The sequence below is a fragment of the Microcaecilia unicolor genome, chromosome 12 (assembly GCF_901765095.1).
Source record: "Microcaecilia unicolor chromosome 12, aMicUni1.1, whole genome shotgun sequence".
Classification (NCBI taxonomy): Eukaryota; Metazoa; Chordata; class Amphibia; order Gymnophiona; family Siphonopidae; genus Microcaecilia; species Microcaecilia unicolor.
The window spans coordinates 27,169,166-27,188,612 of record NC_044042.1 but is presented as its reverse complement, the minus strand read 5'-3'; the positions used below and the strand labels follow the sequence as shown (position 1 = coordinate 27,188,612).

General features: G+C 45.6%; 2 protein-coding genes across 2 annotated transcripts in view; one reads left to right on the top strand and one right to left on the bottom strand.

The window, feature by feature from the left end:
* The window catches only part of LMOD1 (leiomodin 1), a 107,947-nt gene that overhangs the window by 67,257 nt on the left and 21,243 nt on the right, over nt 1-19,447 (top strand). The gene's annotated exons all lie outside the window — the stretch shown is intronic.
* Nucleotides 525-19,447, bottom strand: part of SHISA4 (shisa family member 4) — a 52,387-nt gene continuing 33,464 nt past the window's right edge. Inside the window, exons 3-6 of the mRNA XM_030220376.1 lie at nt 17,499-17,670; nt 8,669-8,805; nt 4,181-4,417; nt 525-1,345 (exon numbers count right to left, since the gene is read on the bottom strand). Coding sequence (XP_030076236.1) covers nt 1,299-1,345; nt 4,181-4,417; nt 8,669-8,805; nt 17,499-17,670 — 593 coding nt within the window. The 3' untranslated portion in view covers nt 525-1,298. The remainder of the gene's footprint in view (nt 1,346-4,180; nt 4,418-8,668; nt 8,806-17,498; nt 17,671-19,447) is intronic.

The following is a 19,447-nucleotide window of genomic DNA, read 5'->3' as shown; positions in this document are numbered from 1 at the left end:
AAGACCAAAGGTCCATCTAGCCCAGCATCCTGTCACCGACAGTGGCCAATCCAGGTCAAGGGCACCTGGCACGCTCCCCAAACGTAAAAACATTCCAGACAAGTTATACCTAAAAATGCGGAATTTTTCCAAGTCCATTTAATAGCGGTCTATGGACTTGTCCTTTAGGAATCTATCTAACCCCTTTTTAAACTCCGTCAAGCTAACCGCCCGTACCACGTTCTCCGGCAACGAATTCCAGAGTCTAATTACACGTTGGGTGAAGAAAAATTTTCTCCGATTCGTTTTAAATTTACCACACTGTAGCTTCAACTCATGCCCTCTAGTCCTAGTATTTTTGGATAGCGTGAACAGTCGCTTCACATCCACCCGATCCATTCCCGATCCTGTATGTTCTTCTATCCAAGGTGGTGGAGTAGAAACAACAACCCCCCCCCCCCAAAAAAAAAAAAACTGTCCTAAATCAGGACTGATATTTATTTATTGGGATTTACTAACTGCCTTTATGAAGAGATTCACCCAAGACATTGTACAGCAGGTACAGTTTAACATAAAAAAAACTTACAATTTTGTTAACAGCATAACAATAGTAACATAATCAAGAATAAACATACATACAAATAAACGAGGTAAACTTGATACCTTACATATATCATCACACACTGGCTAGCAGCTAAGATATATCCTCAGCAGTGTGACGAGAATAACCATACAAACTGGAGGGACCTGTAGGCCTTCTTCTGTAGCCTAATGGTTAGAGCGATGGGCTGAGAACCAGGGGAGTCTGGTTCAAATCCCACTGCAGCTTCTTACAATCTTAAGCAAGTCTCTTAACCTTCCATTGCCTCAGATTGTGAAACCTTCCAGGAACAAAAAAATACTACTGTACCTGACTGTACACCACTTCAATAGCTTAAAGTTAACATGTCTTTTTATGATGTAGAATTATTTCACATGTTTCTTAGTAAGCTATAGGGACCCATTACTGGGGCTAAACATATTAACCCCCCCCTTTCATAACACTGCTTTTGTCCAAGTCTGCTACCCACAATATGTTGAAGATTGCCACACATCTCGGACAGATCAGCCCTTCAGTAGCAGGAAAGTTGGGGGAAGAGAAGATTCAGTCTCAGGGTAAGGACAGCCAGCCCTTAAACTCTCATCAGACAAGGCTGGATAGTCCTCCATTAACATCTTGCACGTGGCCAGCTTCAGACAAGTCAAGTCAAGTCATAGACAACTCCACCAAAGAAGGACATTCTGCTGTATGGCCCAAGAAACACATGCCACCGACTCTCTCATGGGCCGGGATACATCGACTGTGGTGGAACATAAGGAGATGGAGCTGTGAAAAAAAATGCATTGGAAAAAATCATTCAGTAGGCAAAAGAGTTAAAACTAGGTACCATGATGCCCATTCCCTAACTCAAAGTGAAAACAGGCTGTGCATTTTCCGGTAAGACACAGACCAATTTTCAAAGCTTTTAGCTGAAAATAGTGGTCTGGCTGAAAGTTCCCTTACCAGCCCGACTAAAAGGCTCTGTGCTTTTTCCACAGTATATGTCAGGGTACTCAAAGTCTGGCTGCAAACCCAATTCCTGTGGATCATGGCAATGTCTCCTGCACCTGGTCCCACCTCCTTCCTGGCACGTGGCAGTGAGGGAGTGGCTGACCCAGAAACAGCTGCTGCAGGGTGCAGGGAATTGCTTTCAGCAGCAGCACAGTGAAAGAAGCAAGGAAACTTATTTAAGAAGGCTTTTTAATAGTTCTTGCCTGTTTGCTAGTGTTACTCTTGATCGTTATCATCCTTGTTTACCGTCACCAGTGGCATAGCCAAGGGTGGGACTGGGTGGGCCACCTATGGTGTGGCTGGCAGGGATTCCCTAGCCTCACCAGCTGAAAACTCCCAACAACTGTCCCTCCTGCATACCTTGTAAATAGCAGATGGCATGCAGGTGAGACAAGGAGAGGCCAAATCACCTGTGGGACATGGAGGGGTTCTTCTGCCCACCCATCTTGGGTCCAGGCCCACCCAAAGTTGGATATCTGGCTACACCCCTGACTGTCACATGGTTTGCTTTCACATATTTTGTTTTATGATTAGATGAAGTATAAATTACTTTTTGGTTTATATTTTTGTGTGGTAGTTGGAGGGTGTAGAGACCTTCTACCAGATAAAAAAAGCTAGTGTCTAACCTTAGAAAATTAATTTTAAAAAATCTATAAAAGTAAGCAGCCTAGTGCTTGTTATAACAGGGTATTTAGGACATACTTGCTTAATGTCCATGCGAGCCTACTGCCCTGCTTAGTCTTAGAAGTCATTCTATATCTCACAAAGTGGAATCACAAAACTCAGAACCCCAAAATCATCTACTAAATGATCCACTAAATTCATAAATAAGTGTATGTGAAAAACATTACGTCTTCTTTGAAAACAAGGAAAAGCCTCAAGGAGCTCCTGACCACAAAGGTCTAGCGGGCTACTGGCGATCAAAATGAACTAATCGATGGTCAAAAAAGATCTGTTTCTCATCACAGACCCAAAAACCTTCTTAGTTCAAAGAAGACATGTAATGTTTTTCACATACAAATGACCCACTAAATTCATAAATGTTTTTTGGGGTTTTTAATCTTAGAAGTCAAACATGTAAGTAAGCCAGTTAATACTGTAGACCTCAAACAATTTGGCAGTTGAAAAAGTGGACCACTTGACAAAACGTTTGAGCACCCCTGGGTCTATGATTCTTGCCAGATTGCAAAAAGGCATTTCCACAGTTGGTTTTAGTTGGGGGGGGGGGGGGGGGGGAAGCAACATGCATGGATTAGAACTTGAAAACCATGGTACAAGTGTTTTCCCCCAGTTTTGTCACTCACAGGAAAAAGTAGACAGAAATATACATGGATATTTTCACAAGGTCTGTGCGTAAAAAGTACACAGGTTTGCAGCAACACAAGCGGTTCAGACTTGTGCCCTTAACCACTCTGATTTCTTTCTTGGGGGCTGATCAGGCTCCTCCCACTCCCAATGGAACCTTTTCAGCCCTACTTGCTGTTTTTTTCCCCTCCCGACAGAGCTAAAACTCCATGGCTCGGGTTTTCCTTCTCTCCCCAGCTCACTCAGAGGTAATGCATCCGGCTTCTTTATGAGTAAACCTGTAAGCTAGATGCACTTTATCATCACATCCAGCAGGAGCAGGCACGCAGCCAGCTCCAGAGTGGATGCTTAAGCTTAGAAACTTATGTCGGAATAATATCGGCAGTGGAATGAGCAGAAGGGGAAAAATAAGCAGCCACAGACAAATGAAGTGACTTATTCAAGGTTACAGTGAGTCAGTGGCATAGCAAGAATTAGATCTCAGTGGATGGACACAAACACACACAAACTAGTGAATGCCTCCTCAGCTGTGAATACTGAACAAAATGCATTCATTCTCTGACAACCCCCCCCCCCCTGTTCTCAGCCCAGAGACCAGCAGTAAATGTCAGTATACAATACAAAGTGGGAAGCTGGTAACTGATACTGCCAGGGCTAGGACAGAAGAGATCTCAACAGATATATTGTTAAGCCAGACACAGAAGGATTCTAGTGTTCCAAGGACAGCCCACATCCATGACTGCCCCATGAATTCTACACCATCCACCCTCTCACGTGATGCAACACTCTTCAAGACGGAGCAGCTAACATGGTCAAGCTTATGCAGCCTGGTCCCTTGAGCCCAGGGGTGGGCAACCTTGGTCCTCAAAGGCACAACCCAGTTGGGTTTTTAGGATTTCCCCAATAATAATATATGAGACCTATAGGCATACAATAGAGGCAGCATGTGCAAATAAGTCTCATGCATATTAGGGAAATCCTGAAAACCCAACTGTGTTGCAGCCCTCGAGGACCAAAGCTGCCCACCCCTGCACCAGCCTTTACTTCAAGGGAGGACTACCCTCATGATTAACCCTCTGCAGCCTCCGCTGTGATATTTCTCAGACTGTTCTCTCCATGGCATCCAGACGCCAGTAGATACACAGCAGTAACTGAAGAAGTACAAATGAGAAACATCTTGGAATGCCCACGGAATGCCCATAGTCACACCCCTTCTTGGTAGGCAAATGCTGAGCAAATCAACATCTGAGCAAGGCCCTCTAACATACATATCTCAGTTCACTAGTGGATATTCTTTCTCCTTACCTGTTGGATTACCTGTAGGACCAGGTGGATACATAGGGTACTGTACAGAAGGAGCATAGGGTGGGTATCCTTCCCCTGCTCCTGCAGGGTTGTAAACAGGAGGGCCAGGTGGATATACAGACACTGGGGCATAGCCTGGGTAGGGAGGTGCTGGCCCAGGTTTGGATTCTATCGGATACCCTGGCTGAACAGGGTAGGAGGGTTCAGCTGGATAACCCATCATCTGCATTTCCTGACCTGCAGATGAGATACACATACACAGAAATACAAAAAGAGGACCAGCAGTTAGCAATCTAGTATTTAACTGGTCAAGAGACAGATTACACATATGCCCCCAGATTCTATATAGTGTGCCTAGAGATCCATGCCGAAATCTAGACGCAAGCAATAATGAGCACTAATTGGCAATAATCAGAATTTATGTGCACAGCTCGCTCAGCGTATTCTGTAATGAACTGCGCCTAAATTCTAATGCACACAGTTCAAAAGGGCCGTGGCTATGGGCGGGGAAATTAGCGTTCCTTGGGCATTCCAAAATTTATGCACACAGATATAGAATATGGCCCAGTGCGTGTAAATGTACGTGTAAGGATTTAGGCCACATTTTTGTTGGCCTAAATGGATAGCTTTAGGTGCCAGGATTTCTGCCTAAGCGTATTCTATATACCGTGCCTAAATCTAGGCGCCACTTGTAGAATGCGCTTAGGTGGAAATCTTTACTGCGTGGATTTTTTAGGCGCCTTATATAGAGAGAGAATCTGGTCCCACAGATCTACAATCACAGGCCTCCAGCTTAAAATACTGAAGTAAAAAATTAAGCCCAGAATCTGTCTCCGTCACTGAACTTGCACAACCTGCCGATGCGTAGAAAGAAGGAGTGAGAATCCAACAGTACACGTAGGGAAAGGAACAGGAAGGGAAAAAAAAAGATTTAGAGAATGCAGAATTTCCAGTGGGAAACAGAAATTGCTGCTTCAAACCTGGACACATGAATGTTTGCAGAGAGATTAACTTAAAAGGCTGAGAGAATGTTTTAGCCCAAGACAGATGAGATGGTTCACAGTGAGACAGAAAAAGAACTAGGAAAACCAACATATGAATTCTGTAAAAAGAGCTGGGCACGATTATGCCTCGCCTAGCTGGCTACAAAGTTCTGATGGAAGAAGATTCAAACACAGAGGTGGCATGTCTCATGAACGTGAAACTTTGTAAACATTACATCATGACTGTACCTAACAGAGAATTATGGAGAAAAAAGAGGCTATGATCATGTGGGACCTTCCAATTCCAACAAAAAGCCTGATGCAAGAAAACCAAACATCGTGGTAAAGGAGAAAACACCGGAATAACAATGATTAATAGATATGTTGGTGCCAAACGATTATTCTATGCTTTGAGTGGAGAAAGAAGATCTTCAAAATACCAAGCAATGCAGTCAAAGACTAAGAAAATGTGACAGAAAGATAGAGAAATATTTCCTAATATTTTTCACTGGCTTGAGAGCCACAGGCTTAAGTAAAAAGAATTTTCAAGCACTCCTTGATAAGTTGCTTGTATATGTTACATGCATACCGCATACAGTTCAAGCTTCTCTTACTCACCTACAAATGCACTCGATCTGCGGCCCCTCCATACCTCTCTACCCTCATCTCCCCTTACGTCCCTACCCGTAACCTCCGCTCTCAAGACAAATCCCTCCTTTCAGTACCCTTCTCCACCACCTCCAACTCCAGGCTCCACCCCTTCTGTCTCGCCTCACCCCATGCCTGGAACAAACTCCCTGAGCCCATACGCCGTGCCCCCTCCCTACCCATCTTCAAATCAATGCTCAAAGCCCACCTCTTCAATGTCGCCTTCGGCACCTAATCACTACACCTCTTCTCAGGAAAACTTATCTACCCCAACTTGACATTTCGTCCTTTAGATTGTAAGCTCTTCCGAGCAGGGACCGTCCTTAATTGTTAATTTGTACAGCGCTGCGTAACCCTAGTAGCACTCTAGAAATGTTAAGTAGTAGTAGTAGTAGTAGTAGTAGTTATGAATGGTTAAAGGGAAGTGGGAAGTGTCCAGGGACACGGGATGCTAATGTATAAAGTACCACTTTATTCACAGACTCGACACATGTTATGAACTCCAGAAAGAACCTCTCCTTTGGCAAAATGCATGTACTACGGTGAGCGTTAGCAGTAAATTTGAGAGGCTATTATACTCCACAGCAAGATGCATTACTGTCATGGTATGCGCAAAAATAACCCATTTGGACACGCTGCCCCCTAAGATACAGGATGGGAGTAAATGAATAAGGTACTTGTTACAGGGCTGAGATGCAGGAAGGGAGCGAAGGAAGACCCTTTTCCTACATCTTCTAACTGGGATGGAGTTACTTAAAAGCTACATAAAAGGTGGAGGAAAAAAAAAAACCCTCAGCTTTTGTGTAGCTATTAAGGACTGGTTTTGATCCGATATTGGCTGAGCTGAAGCTGGGTGGCAGATCTATAGAATTATGTGAGGTTCGTTTCTAAGTTTCTAGCTTGTGTGTTCTTTTGTGTATCACCATTACTGGAGGGACGAAGCAGTGCTGTCCTCAATTTTCCCACCCAAGGAGCAGGGCCTGCATCCATTTACTTCCTTCCTGTATCTCGGACCTCTAACATAACCCCATGTTCTTGCAACCTCTTTCCCTTTTCTTTTAAATAAGGAGGCAGTGGCCTGGAACCATCAAGATCACCAAGGCAAAGGTGGAGAGGCTATGGACTATTTCAGCGTGATAGCATACAGGAGATTAGCATGAGTTAGGGGTGAGGATGACTACTGTATTTTTCGGACTATAAGACGCACCGGACCATAAGACGCACCTAGGTTTTAGAGGAGGGAAATAGGTAAAAAAAAAAAATTCGGACTATAAGACGCACTTTTTCCCTCCTCTAAAACCTAGGTGCTCCGGTGCGTCTTGTCCGAATCCCTCCCTCCAAGTTCGGGATCGCCCTCCCTAGGGTTACCTCCCCTCCCCCCCGGCCCTGTCACCACCTCTCCCCTTACTCACGTGATCTTGCCTGGTGGTCTAGTGACGTCGGGGCAGGAAAGGCCACTTCAATTTTCGGCGGCCATTTTGAATCTCGCCAAGACCGTCACAGGCAGCATACAGGAGAGGATGCAGAGCAGCGCGCTGGGCAGGAAAGAGGGGGCTCTTTCCTGCCCAGACGTCACTAGACCACCAGGGAAGATCGCGTGAGTAAGGGGAGAGGTGGTGACAGGGGCCGGGGGGAGGGGTGGTAACCCTAGGGAGGGCGATCCCGAACTCGGAGGGCTGGCGGCCTGCTAAATCTCTACCTTCGGACTATAAGACACACCCCCCATTTTCCTCCCAAATTTGGGGGGAAAAAAGTGCGTCTTATAGTCCGAAAAATACGGTATATCCTCCCTCCTCAGCATCCCTTGTTACACAGCACCTACGCTCGCTCTACCTAAATCAGAGCTATAGGAGGGGTGAATGGTCACTGTGTGGCACTCCAAATTTCTTCTGAACACTCTTTTGTAATAGGAGACTATTCTTAGTGATTATACCTAGACAAACTTCTCTTGTTCTCTTTAAGGGGGGGGATTCTCTGAATACAACACAACACCTTGTATGTAGCCTGGAGTGGGGGTCTCTCTGTATTCTGTAGTGTCTGCAATCATGTATGTACTGTCTTGCAGCATCCTATGTAAAGGATATTACAACAGTTCAGCCAAGATAAACTATAAACCTGGACTATTATTACAAAGGGCTCAAAACAAAAATAATTACGAAGACAAAGTTGTCAGAGTCTCCAAAACACTTTTGAACTTCCATGGTTAGTAATGGATCCAGGGCCGCCGGGGGGGGGGGGGGGGGGGCGGGAGAGGGAGGGCAAAATTCCCTGGGCCTGGCAACCTTCTTCCTGCCTGCCTGTTTCCAGGTCTGCCCTGTCCTGCTCCTGCATGCAACCCAGGACCCGGATGACTGCATTAGCTCGATATCACATGCAATCATCCGGGTCCCGACTCCCGGCATGCACAGGAGCAAAAGAAGACAGACCGTGGGACCAGGCAGGTAGGAAGAGGCTTGCCAGCGCCGGCCCCCCCTTGGAGGCAGAGACAGAACGGTAAGGGGGCGGGGCAGGAGCAGCTGCGCGAGAGGAAGGGGGCGGCGTTTGGCGGTCTGGTTCTGTCGCGAGCCAGGCGGTCCAGTTTTGCCCCGGGTCTGGCAATCCGGTTCTATCCTGGGCCTGGCTGTGTCTCTTGGTGGCCCTGAATGGATCTCACATAACACATCAAATAGAATAACATATCAACATTTTCTTAGGTGGAACGTTAATATTGTTCCCTGTTAAAGAATCACATGGTAGGTTTTCATAATGGGTACCTAAGCCAAATCATCTTCATTTTCTCTCTATTTAGCATCAAATTTGGATAAGGAGTGTTCTCTAGTGATGCTGATAGAAGTCTGGGGAAGGGGAGCTCTCTTACCCTGGTGATGGGTGCTCCTTTGCTGATGCCGCCTCTGGTACAGGTAGCAGCAGGAACACATAAAGCAGCAGATAGCAGTGGAAATTACACCAATGAAGAGCAGGACAGCTGAAGCTACTCCAGCGATCATCTTCGGACTGAGGAAACACGGAATGGAAGAGAGCCTGAGTTATTTGCTGAAAGTACTTCTTTTGGCTTGCAAATGGCTGGTAACATATCTGCAGTGGGTCAGAACCCCTCCCCCCCCCCCCCCCCCCCCCCGCAATATTCAGCCTGCTGTCCGCTACAGGTATTGTGCTAGCCTGGACCTGGATACCAGCACTAAATATCGGGTTATAAAGCGGCCGCTGGAACTTGTTCTAACTTTATCCAGCTAGTCACCTAGTTAGGACTCGATTCTGTACATGGCGCCGGAAATATCAGCACCAAAAATAATTCCGCCTAAGGGTATCCTGTAAACCGTGCCCAGATTTAGGTGCGGTTTATAGAATACGCCTAACAGCCATACCTGCGCCTAGCTCTAAGCGCATCCATTTATGCCAAGTAAAACTCAGTGTAAATATTGGCGCCTAAGTTAGGCATAGAGCAGGTGTATTCTGTAAACGTGCATGTAGATTTTTGGAACGACCATGGCCTGCCCATTCCACAGCCTTCCCCCCCTTTTCGGCAGCGTGGATTAGAATTTATGCGCACCACTTTACAGAATATGCCTAGCAAATTGTGCAAATAAATTCTAATTTATTGGAAATTATGGATAATCAAAAATAGGAATTCCAACACATCACCAATTACTTGATAATCTGTCTGCCTTCTGATTTATTGAATTGATTATATCCATTATGTTACACTTGTTCTTTATGTAACCAATTGTTGATCTACTCTTAATTAGCGCTTGTTATGATGTATTATTGTAAGCCACATTGAGTCTGCAAATAGGTGGAAAAATGTGGGATACAAATGCAACAAATAAATAAAATAAATAAATAATTTATGCCAATTAGCATCAGTAATTGCTTGTTAAGTGGCAATTATCAGCACCGATAGGCTTGTTAAGTAATTCACTTACGTGTGGAAATCCTGAACTTGACCGGATTTTTGCATGCAATATTGGTCATGCTATATAGAATCAAGGGGTTAGTGGGCTGAAGGTCACTGCTAACCAGTAACGCCTGATCTGCCTTAGCTCCAGCCTTGGACCATCCAGGCACGTTCCAGACAGTGCTGGTGTGGTCGGTGGTTATTTTCAGTAGTATTACCCAGATCATGGCTGGCTCTGGTGAGGTGACCAGGTCTTATCCGGGTAAGAGCCACTCCTACCTGGATAAGTGCTGCTGAACATCGTCGACCCCTAAACTTAAGTTTTTAGTTCAGCAGACTACACCCTCTCTTAACAGGAAGCTACTATCCCTTGTGTATCCAGGATTTCAACCGTTCCTGTCTCAGTTACAGCAATCAGCATCTCCAGTGCTCTCTTTCTCCCTGTACTTGATTCATACCTGCCTCCTCCAGCTTTGCATAGAATGACATCATCTGCAGTGCATTATGGGAGGTTAATACTCTAAAAAAAAAAAAACTAAAATGGCCACCTTTCTAGTTTCACATTGCCATTTTTCTGGCTGTGTTTATATATTTATAGAAATATGAAAAAAATTTAATTCAGCTTCTACTTAATGAACATAAAGACTATCTTGTCTGGGAGGGTCTTGTATCATAAAGGTTACAATTACAATATCTGGGATACAGAACAACTTCCAGGGTTGCTGAAATAAATCAATTACATTCTTCAGGTCCAATAACGTTTTTAACAGCACATCCCCAGAGCATCAAACTGTACCAAGCATGTAGTGCTAGGAAGAAACTATCCTTTCAATGATGCGAGATGAGTTTTAAGGCACAGGATAGCAGCATAATACCATTAATTTCTTATTACAAGCATAATATCTTCCATAATTGCATCAGATGTTTACAAAATAATTTGAAATAAAAGCACACATTAAATATTCAGTACATTCTTAATCCTTTCCCTCTCTCCCTCCAGAAACAATGTATGCAATAAGGCCCTTATCTCTGGCAACCCCCCACCCCACCCCATTTATTATCTTACTAAGTACAGAGTCTGGAGATCTTCTGAACATTAACAAATTACATCAGAGTAAGGGATGCAGACACTGAAATATGTGATGATTTGCTCCAAAACATCGTACAGGTTACACATAGGCCTTTAAGCTTTTAGCACACTCTCTCTAGGTCTTGGCAATGACCAACAAGTGCATTCTGCACACCTTGATAGAAAACCTTAAAGTTACTTCAGAGGATGGCAGCAATTTATCATAAGTTTTAACAAGTTGAGAAGTGCATGCTCTGAGCATTGATAGAGTGTGCTTACAGTATCTTTGTGAGTGAGTGAATGGTTGAGGGAATTAAAGAGTGTTCAGAATCTGAATGAGCAAGTGGACTGAGAGATGATGACTGGCAGTGGGGACTGAGAGTGGATGGGATGGTTATAAATGGGCAGCAGGGCTGAATGGAGGCATGGATGTGACTAGGGCAGGGGTATAGGTAAGTGGTCTTTGTGTGTGGCTGAAAGTATGAGTTGGTGTGCTTATTAATTAAGTTTGGGGGCTTTATGGAGGAAGGGAGTTAGGTGTGTCTCAAGGGGATATGTACGAGTATGGAAGATGGGGAGTTTGGGGGGGTCTATGTGAGTGCAAAAGGACCATAACTGTGAGAGCAAGGGAGACAGGATACCTATAAATGCTGGGGCTTTAGGGGATGTGTTCGTTAGTGCAGAGGGGTGAGTGATGAGAAGTAGATTCTGAATGCAAATTACCTGCTCCCTTCCCCAGTCTAAACCACCCTTCTTTTTGCTACTCTCTACTCCTCACTATGTTCTTCTCTCATCCTGCCTCATCTCCATCGCTTCCTAGCTTTTATAATCTAGGTGTTCATGGTCAGGAAAAGGTGGGGGGGGGGGGGGGCTACCACTGTATTGTTGTGGTTCTGGCTCTATTTGTCAAGTCTTTAAAGACTGCATTGTATACCACTCCTCTGGAGGACGGACTTAGACATTCCATGTACCTAGACAATTTAGATGTTCCCCAACTGACTTCTAAGGACGCGGACGTCCTGAACTCCCCCTTAACATCTGATGAAACAGCTTGGGCGATTCAGCAGAGCTCCTTGTTAAAGACCCCGGGGTTGGACAGATATAGGGCAGAATGTTATAAACTTATGGGGGAGTATATTATCTCAACCCTCACGGCTATGTACAGAGAGCCAGCTTGGAGTCCTGGACGTTACCAGGAGAGTTGGTTCTTCTTAAGCCGGGTAAAGACCCCATGCTCCCAGAATCAAATCGCCCAATCTCACTATTGAACTTTGAAACTAAATTACTGGTGAAGGTGATGGCAAATAGATTAGTTAGGGTTCTTCCGGCCCTAGTGCTTGAGACTCAGTGGGCTTTGTTAAGGGCCGACATACAGCCAAAAATATTTGGAAAATATTGACAGCTTTGGAAATCAGGGAACGGGCCCGCAGCTCCTTCGCTCTTGATCAGCTTTGATATAGTAAAGGCATTTGATAGGGTTACATGGGATTTTATGTTTGCCACGTACCACCACTATGGTTTGTGGGGCAGTTCAAACTCTCCTACTCAGCTCTCTGTGCTAAAGTATGGGTTAATCGTCGCTACTCAGGGGACTTTGATATACATAGGGGTACCCAACAGGGCTGTCCCTTGTCTCCCGCTATTATTTGTTTTGACTCTGGACCCCTTAATTAAGGACATTCTTTCCACTCTGGTGGTCAAGGGGGTGAGGACAGATAAGTATAATTTTAAAATAGCGGCCTTTGTGGACGATCTGTTAATACATCTTACTGACCCTCAGAACTCCTTTAAGAGGTTTACTGAATATGTTCCTGGAATATAGGGATTACGCTAGCTTTAAATTAAACATTTCTAAAATCAGAGCCTTTGGCAACTAAGGCCTCGGTGCGCCAGACCTGGAGGGGGCGATTTCCGTTGAAGTGGGCCACGGACTCTTTTAGATATTTAGGGATTCAGCTGACTCGTTTGGTGCGTTCACTTAATGTGGGGGGACTCCTGGAGAAAGCGAGGAAACAGCTGGAGGGGTGGTCCACATTGCCCTTGTCTCTATCGGGGAGGATTAGCCTTTATCGGATGGTTACTTTCCCCAGATGGCTTTATATGCTCCAAGTCCTGCCAATCCGCCTTCTCAAGAGAGACCTTTTGCAGGTGACCAAATTGCTGACCAGATTTTGCTAGAGTGGGAAAAAGGCGAAAATACGGCTCTCATATTTATATGGCAATTGGCAGATTGAGGGCTTGGGCCTGCCAGCTTTACAATTATATAATTATGGCTGCCTGTTACACCATCTGGGGCATTGGCTATTGGATAGATCATACTATACCCCCATTTTTTAATAAACAATTGCTCTATGCACCTTATAGTATCAGATGTCTCCTGAAGGTTCCTACTCGTACTCTGCGCTATTCCCTGGGGAGAAGTGTATTATTTAGGCCCCTAAAGATATCTGGAATAAGCTGACACAGTGGTTGGGGAGTGCTCTCACACACATACTGATCAACTACCGATTAGGGGCAATCTGCGGTTCCCTCCTGGTCTGGAAAATATCGTATTTCAATGCTGGGAAACTCAGGTCTACAAGTTGGTGGCAGACATGCTCATGGGGGAGGGAACACTGATGAGCTTCGAAGCATTCCAAAATGGAAGTACGGTGGGGGGACCTATTTGCTTTTTGTCAACTCAAACACTACATCACTTCCCTTCACCCCAATACTTCTGAAACTGCAGTTAGGCTCCAAGTTAAAAAAAAAAAATTTTAATTGATGGTGACCGAGAGGCTCACAATATCGGGACTTTTAAAATCAATCCAGCCCCTGGCAGGCAGGAAGGAAGGATTATCGGGAGGTTAAAGCTAGGTGGGAATCCGACCTGGGGACATCGTTGGTACAGTGGGACATGGCTAGAGTCCTTCATGGCATACCCTGGTTGGTCCAGGGGGGCTGATTTGAGAGAGTGTGCGTTCTGGGTGCTTGATCAGGCATATTTCACCCAAGTGCAGATGCATAGGGCGGGAAGATTGGCCACTCCAATCTGTGACGGGGGCAAAGGTGGAGATAATACATTTTATCACGCATTGTGGAATTGTCCTTCTGATACAGAAATACTGGATTGCCATTGTCTTATATGTGAACGCTTTATTGCATACTCATATTTCCTTTACAAGGGAATTGGTTCTATTTGATTTAATGGAGGGGCTAGGGGGCCTAGGCAGGCCACAGAAGATGCTGTTTCGAAAGTTTATTGTAGTAGGGAAAAAATGTATATTAGGTTCCTGGGTATCATAAGTACATAAGTAATGCCACACTGGGAAAAGACCAAGGGTCCATCGAGCCCAGCATCCTGTCCACGACAGCGGCCAATCCAGGCCAAGGGCACCTGGCAAGCTTCCCAAACGTACAAACATTCTATACATGTTATTCCCGGAATTGTGGAGTTTTCCCAAGTCCATTTAGTAGCGGTTTATGGACTTGTCCTTTAGGAAACCGTCTAACCCCTTTTTAAACTCTGCCAAGCTAACCGCCTTCACCACGTTCTCCGGCAACGAATTCCAGAATAGCCTCGGAGCCTCCATCGGTTTTGGACCTGGTGGGCTGGGGTTCATCTCCTGGCATTGTGGGAGGCAAGGAATGCAGCGCTTTCAGCTAAAAGGGAACACAATTACTTATCTGTGTGGGACCCATATTTAGTCTCTCACATAGATGGCAAGGAGTTTGATTCTGAATCGCGTGTATACACCTGGCAGAGGATAGTAGAGTTTACTGAAGCTTTTTTTTGTTTGCTTGCTTCCACTTATTCGGTTTGTTGTATTTCTTTGGGGTTTCGGGAGGGAGCGAAGGGATTTAGGGGAGTGGGGGAGTGAACGGTTTAATTGGAGGGATGACTGTAATTGTTTGACTTTGACAGGGGGCTATAAGTAACCAAGCTCTCTGTACAATTTGTGTTATCTCGTTTTTTTTTTCCTTTTTTTGGATATGCCTTATTTTTTCAATAAACAGATTTGAACTATTCTTAGTCTCCTGGTGGGGGAGACTGGGGGCAATTAAGATGGTATTGGCACCCAATTATATTCCGAGTATGATGCCCTTACCCTTTCCAGATGCTTTTTGCAAGGCCTTGGAGAGGAAACTTTCTAGCTTCTTTTGGAGGGGGCAAGTCTCCCATGGTTGCGGAGAGAAAACTGAAGCTGCTGATGGGGCGTGAATTTTCCAGATTTTAAGTTGTATCATTTTGCTTTTTTGGCAGCTGCGGTAGCTTGGTCTTCGCCTGGAGGTGGTGAGGAGCTTCCAAGATGGCTGCTGACTGAACGGCAACTTCCGGCTCCAAACCCATTGTGTAGTTTGTTTACAGCACAGGTAAAGCAGGTGATGCCTCAGTCTCTCATTTTGCAGGCAGTGCCCTCGGTATTGAGGTTTGTTGTGCAGGGGCTGGGGATGTCATTGCCGCCCTTCGATTGTATTTCTTTGTGGAATGCATCGGTGGTTCAAGTGCAGGATAGAGTCATACGCTGGTCTGAGTGGCAGACTAGAGGAGTTTTGCATTGTTTCGGGGGGGGGGGGGGGGGCAGTTTCCGGGCCTTTGAAGATTTGAGTGCGGAGTCTCATCTGGAGTCCCACCCACTATTTCCAGTGGTTGCAGTTGAGGCATTGTTTGAGGGGGTTCTAAGTGTGTGGAGTAGATGACGAGGGGTGGGGGGGGGTGGGGTGATACGAGTTTCTCGTGTTTTTCTGTACATCTAATCGGGCAGTCGAGGAAGCCCTCGGCGGTTTAGCGGAAGGTTAAGTTTAAACGTTTGGACGTGTGTACTGGTGTCAAGCTGGTTTGGGAACATGATTTGGGGAGTGGTATTGGTGAAGAGGAGTGGAGAACATTTTGGAGAAGTGTCTGCAGGCCAATTTTGTCTGCTTCACTGACTCTTTTATTTTTATATGGTACATGGACGCCTTACAAGGTTTTGAGGTTGGCAAAGGGGTGGATATAACTTGTGCTGCTCGTGCAGAACGACTGTACGGGTGCAGTAATTTAATGGATTTTTGGGGTACGGTGTGTGGGCGCAGATCCAAGACATACTCCACCTCCAGAACCAGCTTACTTATAAGTTGGTTATCTTGAGGTCTGCGGCTTTGCCTTGCTTACTGCCAAGGGGTAGAGCTCAGCTGTTTGATGTGCTCATGGGTTTGGCCATCCAGCATATTCTGTTTGAGTGGAAGGACAGCGCTATTGTGTCCATGAATGCCTAGTGGGCTGGAGTCTGTCTTGTGTGCCAGTACGAAGAAGTTGCTGCTGACAAACGAGGTTACATTCTGGAATTCCAGAAAGTGTGGGGGCTCCATTGGATGATTATTGCTCCACGAATACTGTGTAACCTGTTATATTAGAATTGAACTGTGTTGGCTCAGGAAGGTCGGACACGGTATACAAGGGCTGGGAAGAAATGGGATTATGTGAATTAGGACAAATGTGCGAAGAAGGCACGATCCCCACGTACTCGGAGCTTTGCCAAGAACACGGGCTCTCTCCCCTGCAGGTTTTCCACTATCATCGGGTACAAAACTTCATCAAACGTAAAGTGGGAGAGAAACTTGAGCTTATTGAGACGCAGCTGGAGAAGGGGATGACAGGTGGTGGAAATAGAGGAGGCATTTCCAGAATATATAAAGCCCTCATATCCCGAGAAAACCCAGTAGAACACTATACACATAAACGGGAATGGGCAGTGGGGACTACACATGATTCAGTACAGTGGGCGAGGGCCCTCAAATCCCTGCTCAGGGTGTCGGTATCCAGCGCAATGGTAGACAATGGGCATAAGATTCTTTATGGCTGGTACTACACCCCTAGCCGTTTGGCCAAGATATTTGGGTCTGGTTCTAATCAGTGTTGGCGGGAATGTGGGTGCGAGGGCGATGTATATCATATTTGGTGGTCGTGTGTACACGCATATAAGTTTTGGGAGAGTATTGTGGACTTTGAAAATCTAGTGACTGCCATGAAATACCAGCTGAAAATGGAACAGTGTCTACTACACTTCAAGCCACCAGCGGTTCAGCCACATGTACATCAGTTTGCTACCCAGGTGTTTGTGGTGGGCAAATTGATACTGGCGGCATCTTGGAAAAAACGTCGACTGCCGGACATTTCAGTTGTGTTGGAAAAATTGAAATATATCCAGCAGATGTCCACACTTACTGCATTGAGTAGAGGGCGTTTGGCCCAGCACCAGAAGATATGGGACTTATATCACAAGTGGTCAGCATCCTTTGTGAACTTATAATGCTAAAAGGATTGGGAAGGGGGGAAGGGGAGGGAGGGAGATGAGGAAATACAAGCAGGTTGCAGTAGCAGATTGGATATGAAATATGTAACATATAAAATTTATCAAAGTTACTCATCCAAGTGATGGAAATGTGTTCTAATCCTGGTTTTGTATGGTTTTGAAAAAGCATAAATAAAAAACTAAAAAAAAAAAAAAAAAGAATTCAACTGTGTTCTGTGGGTCTTGCTCTGTAGGGTGGGGTGGGAGGAAGCAGGTTCTTTGGACAATCCTTTTTGTCATGGCATCAATCCAAAATGTGTTGCAAGGGGGGTGGAGGAGCTGGGGGTATGTTTGTCTAGGTTGTAGAGCTTTGTTTGTTTGTGGTCCGTGCTGCTGTGAGCTCTTGTAGTTTTAGATTTTGACAATAAAGATTTTTGAAAAGTTAAAAAAAAAATTATCCAGTTCTCACCTGAAAGCTACACAATGCTTTTGCTGTCGCTCTGTGATGAGGTTCATTGGATCTATGCAGCAGTAACGCTGTAAACAGTTTCCGCAGCAGAAGGAAATAAACTTGCAGTCAAAGCCTGAACGCCACTTTCCATCCTTGTCCAGGTACCCGAGACAGTCCTCATCTGCGGCCACTAGAAGGCAACAGTATAAACAAACATTTACAGCAAGTACATGTGACTCCATGGTTGGGACAGTCAGTTTGCTCTAGGACAGGGGTTCTCAGCTCAGCTCTTTGGACACACCTAGCCAGTCAGGTTTTCAGGATATCCACGATGAACATGCATGAAATACATATGCATATAATGGAGGTAGTACAGACAAAATTTGTTTCATGCATATTCCTTGAAAGCGGCAGTGGGGATAGTGCTGGGCAGACTTATACGGTCTGTGCCGGAGCCGGTGGTGGGAGGCAGGGCTGGTGGTTGGGAGGTGGGGATAGTGCTGGGCAGACTTATACAGTCTGTGCCAGAGCCGGTGATGGGAGGCGGGGCTGGTGGTTGGGAGGCGGGGATAGTGCTGGGCAGACTTATACGGTCTGTGCCAGAGCCGGTGGTTGGGAGGAGGGGCTGGTGGTTGGGAGGCGGGGAATAGTGCTGGGCAGACTTATACGGTCTGTGCCAGATCCAGTGGTGGGAGGCGGGGCTGGTGGTTGGGAGGCGGGGATAGTGCTGGGCAGACTTATACGGTCTGTGCCCTGAAAAAGACAGGTACAAATCAAGGTAAGGTATACACAAAAAGTAGCACATATGAATTTATCTTGTAGGGCAGACTGGATGGACCATGCAGGCCTTTTTCTGCCGTCATCTACTACGTTACCTGATTGGCTAGGTCTGGCCCTGCTCTAGCGGCATTTGAAAAGGTCAGAAACAATACAGAACCATCAACACATTCATAAAGAAATGATGCTAAAAAGCAATTCACACTTAGGCCCCGATGCTCAGGAGCATTTGCTAGTGCCGAATGCTCAGAACAGACGAGCGAGTGAAACAATGAGCATGCAAATGCATGCTAAAGAGGATTGTGCCGAGCCATGGAGACCGGTGTTGCAAAATTCTTTTTTTTTCTGGGCTGTCTTGAAAAAAAAAACATTTCTCTTTTATTTACTTTACCAAATGGTCCACAGCAATACGTCCAAAATGCTATCTGCTTTGTAGGAAATCCAGATGGGGTGCTGGAAAATCCCAGCAAGCAGGCAGGTGCTGCCACTCCTGACTCTGCTTCTTTCTTACACTTTTCCAGTCCTAGTTGCGCTCCGGTCCCTGCATAACCTCCCACCCCTTCCCCAACCCCTCACTCCCGGGGCCACAGCAGAGCGTTGACTGATGGGCTGCAAAGTGGAACATTAGAACTGTGTCCCAATTTCTAAACTTTGGGGGTGCTGAAGCATTTTGGTTGAGAGAACCCATGCCAAGGTTTGTAATAGGTCTGTGGGACTAAGCCTTGCTATCTATCGAATGAAGCCTGTCCAATCCTAGAGGTATAAATATGCCCAGGAGGGAAACAAACTTTCCTGATTAGGTCCAAGGTCACCCAGAAACAGTATGGAAAGCGGAAAGACTACAGTTGAACACATGTGCTGGGCACGTTCTTCTCTCCTTACTTCCCAGTGTTCAGCACTAATAGAATTCATAAAATTTGCATGCCATTAGTGTTGAGCATTGGAGAGTTCTTTTCCGGTGCTGTTGCAGTGTCGTTTTCAGGTGCAGTTTTGTACAGCACCGGAGTTTCGAGCATCGGGCTGTTAATTTGCATGTAGATTCTCATCAATAGTTTGATATAAGCAAGAAAATCTGCTTTGAATCCAGATCCTAGAAAAAATCCAAGACTCAAAACTACAATGAATGCTGGGGGGACTGTAGTTTTCATTACTGGATAGAGCTGCCAGCAGTGAACTCCGCCCCTCCCCCA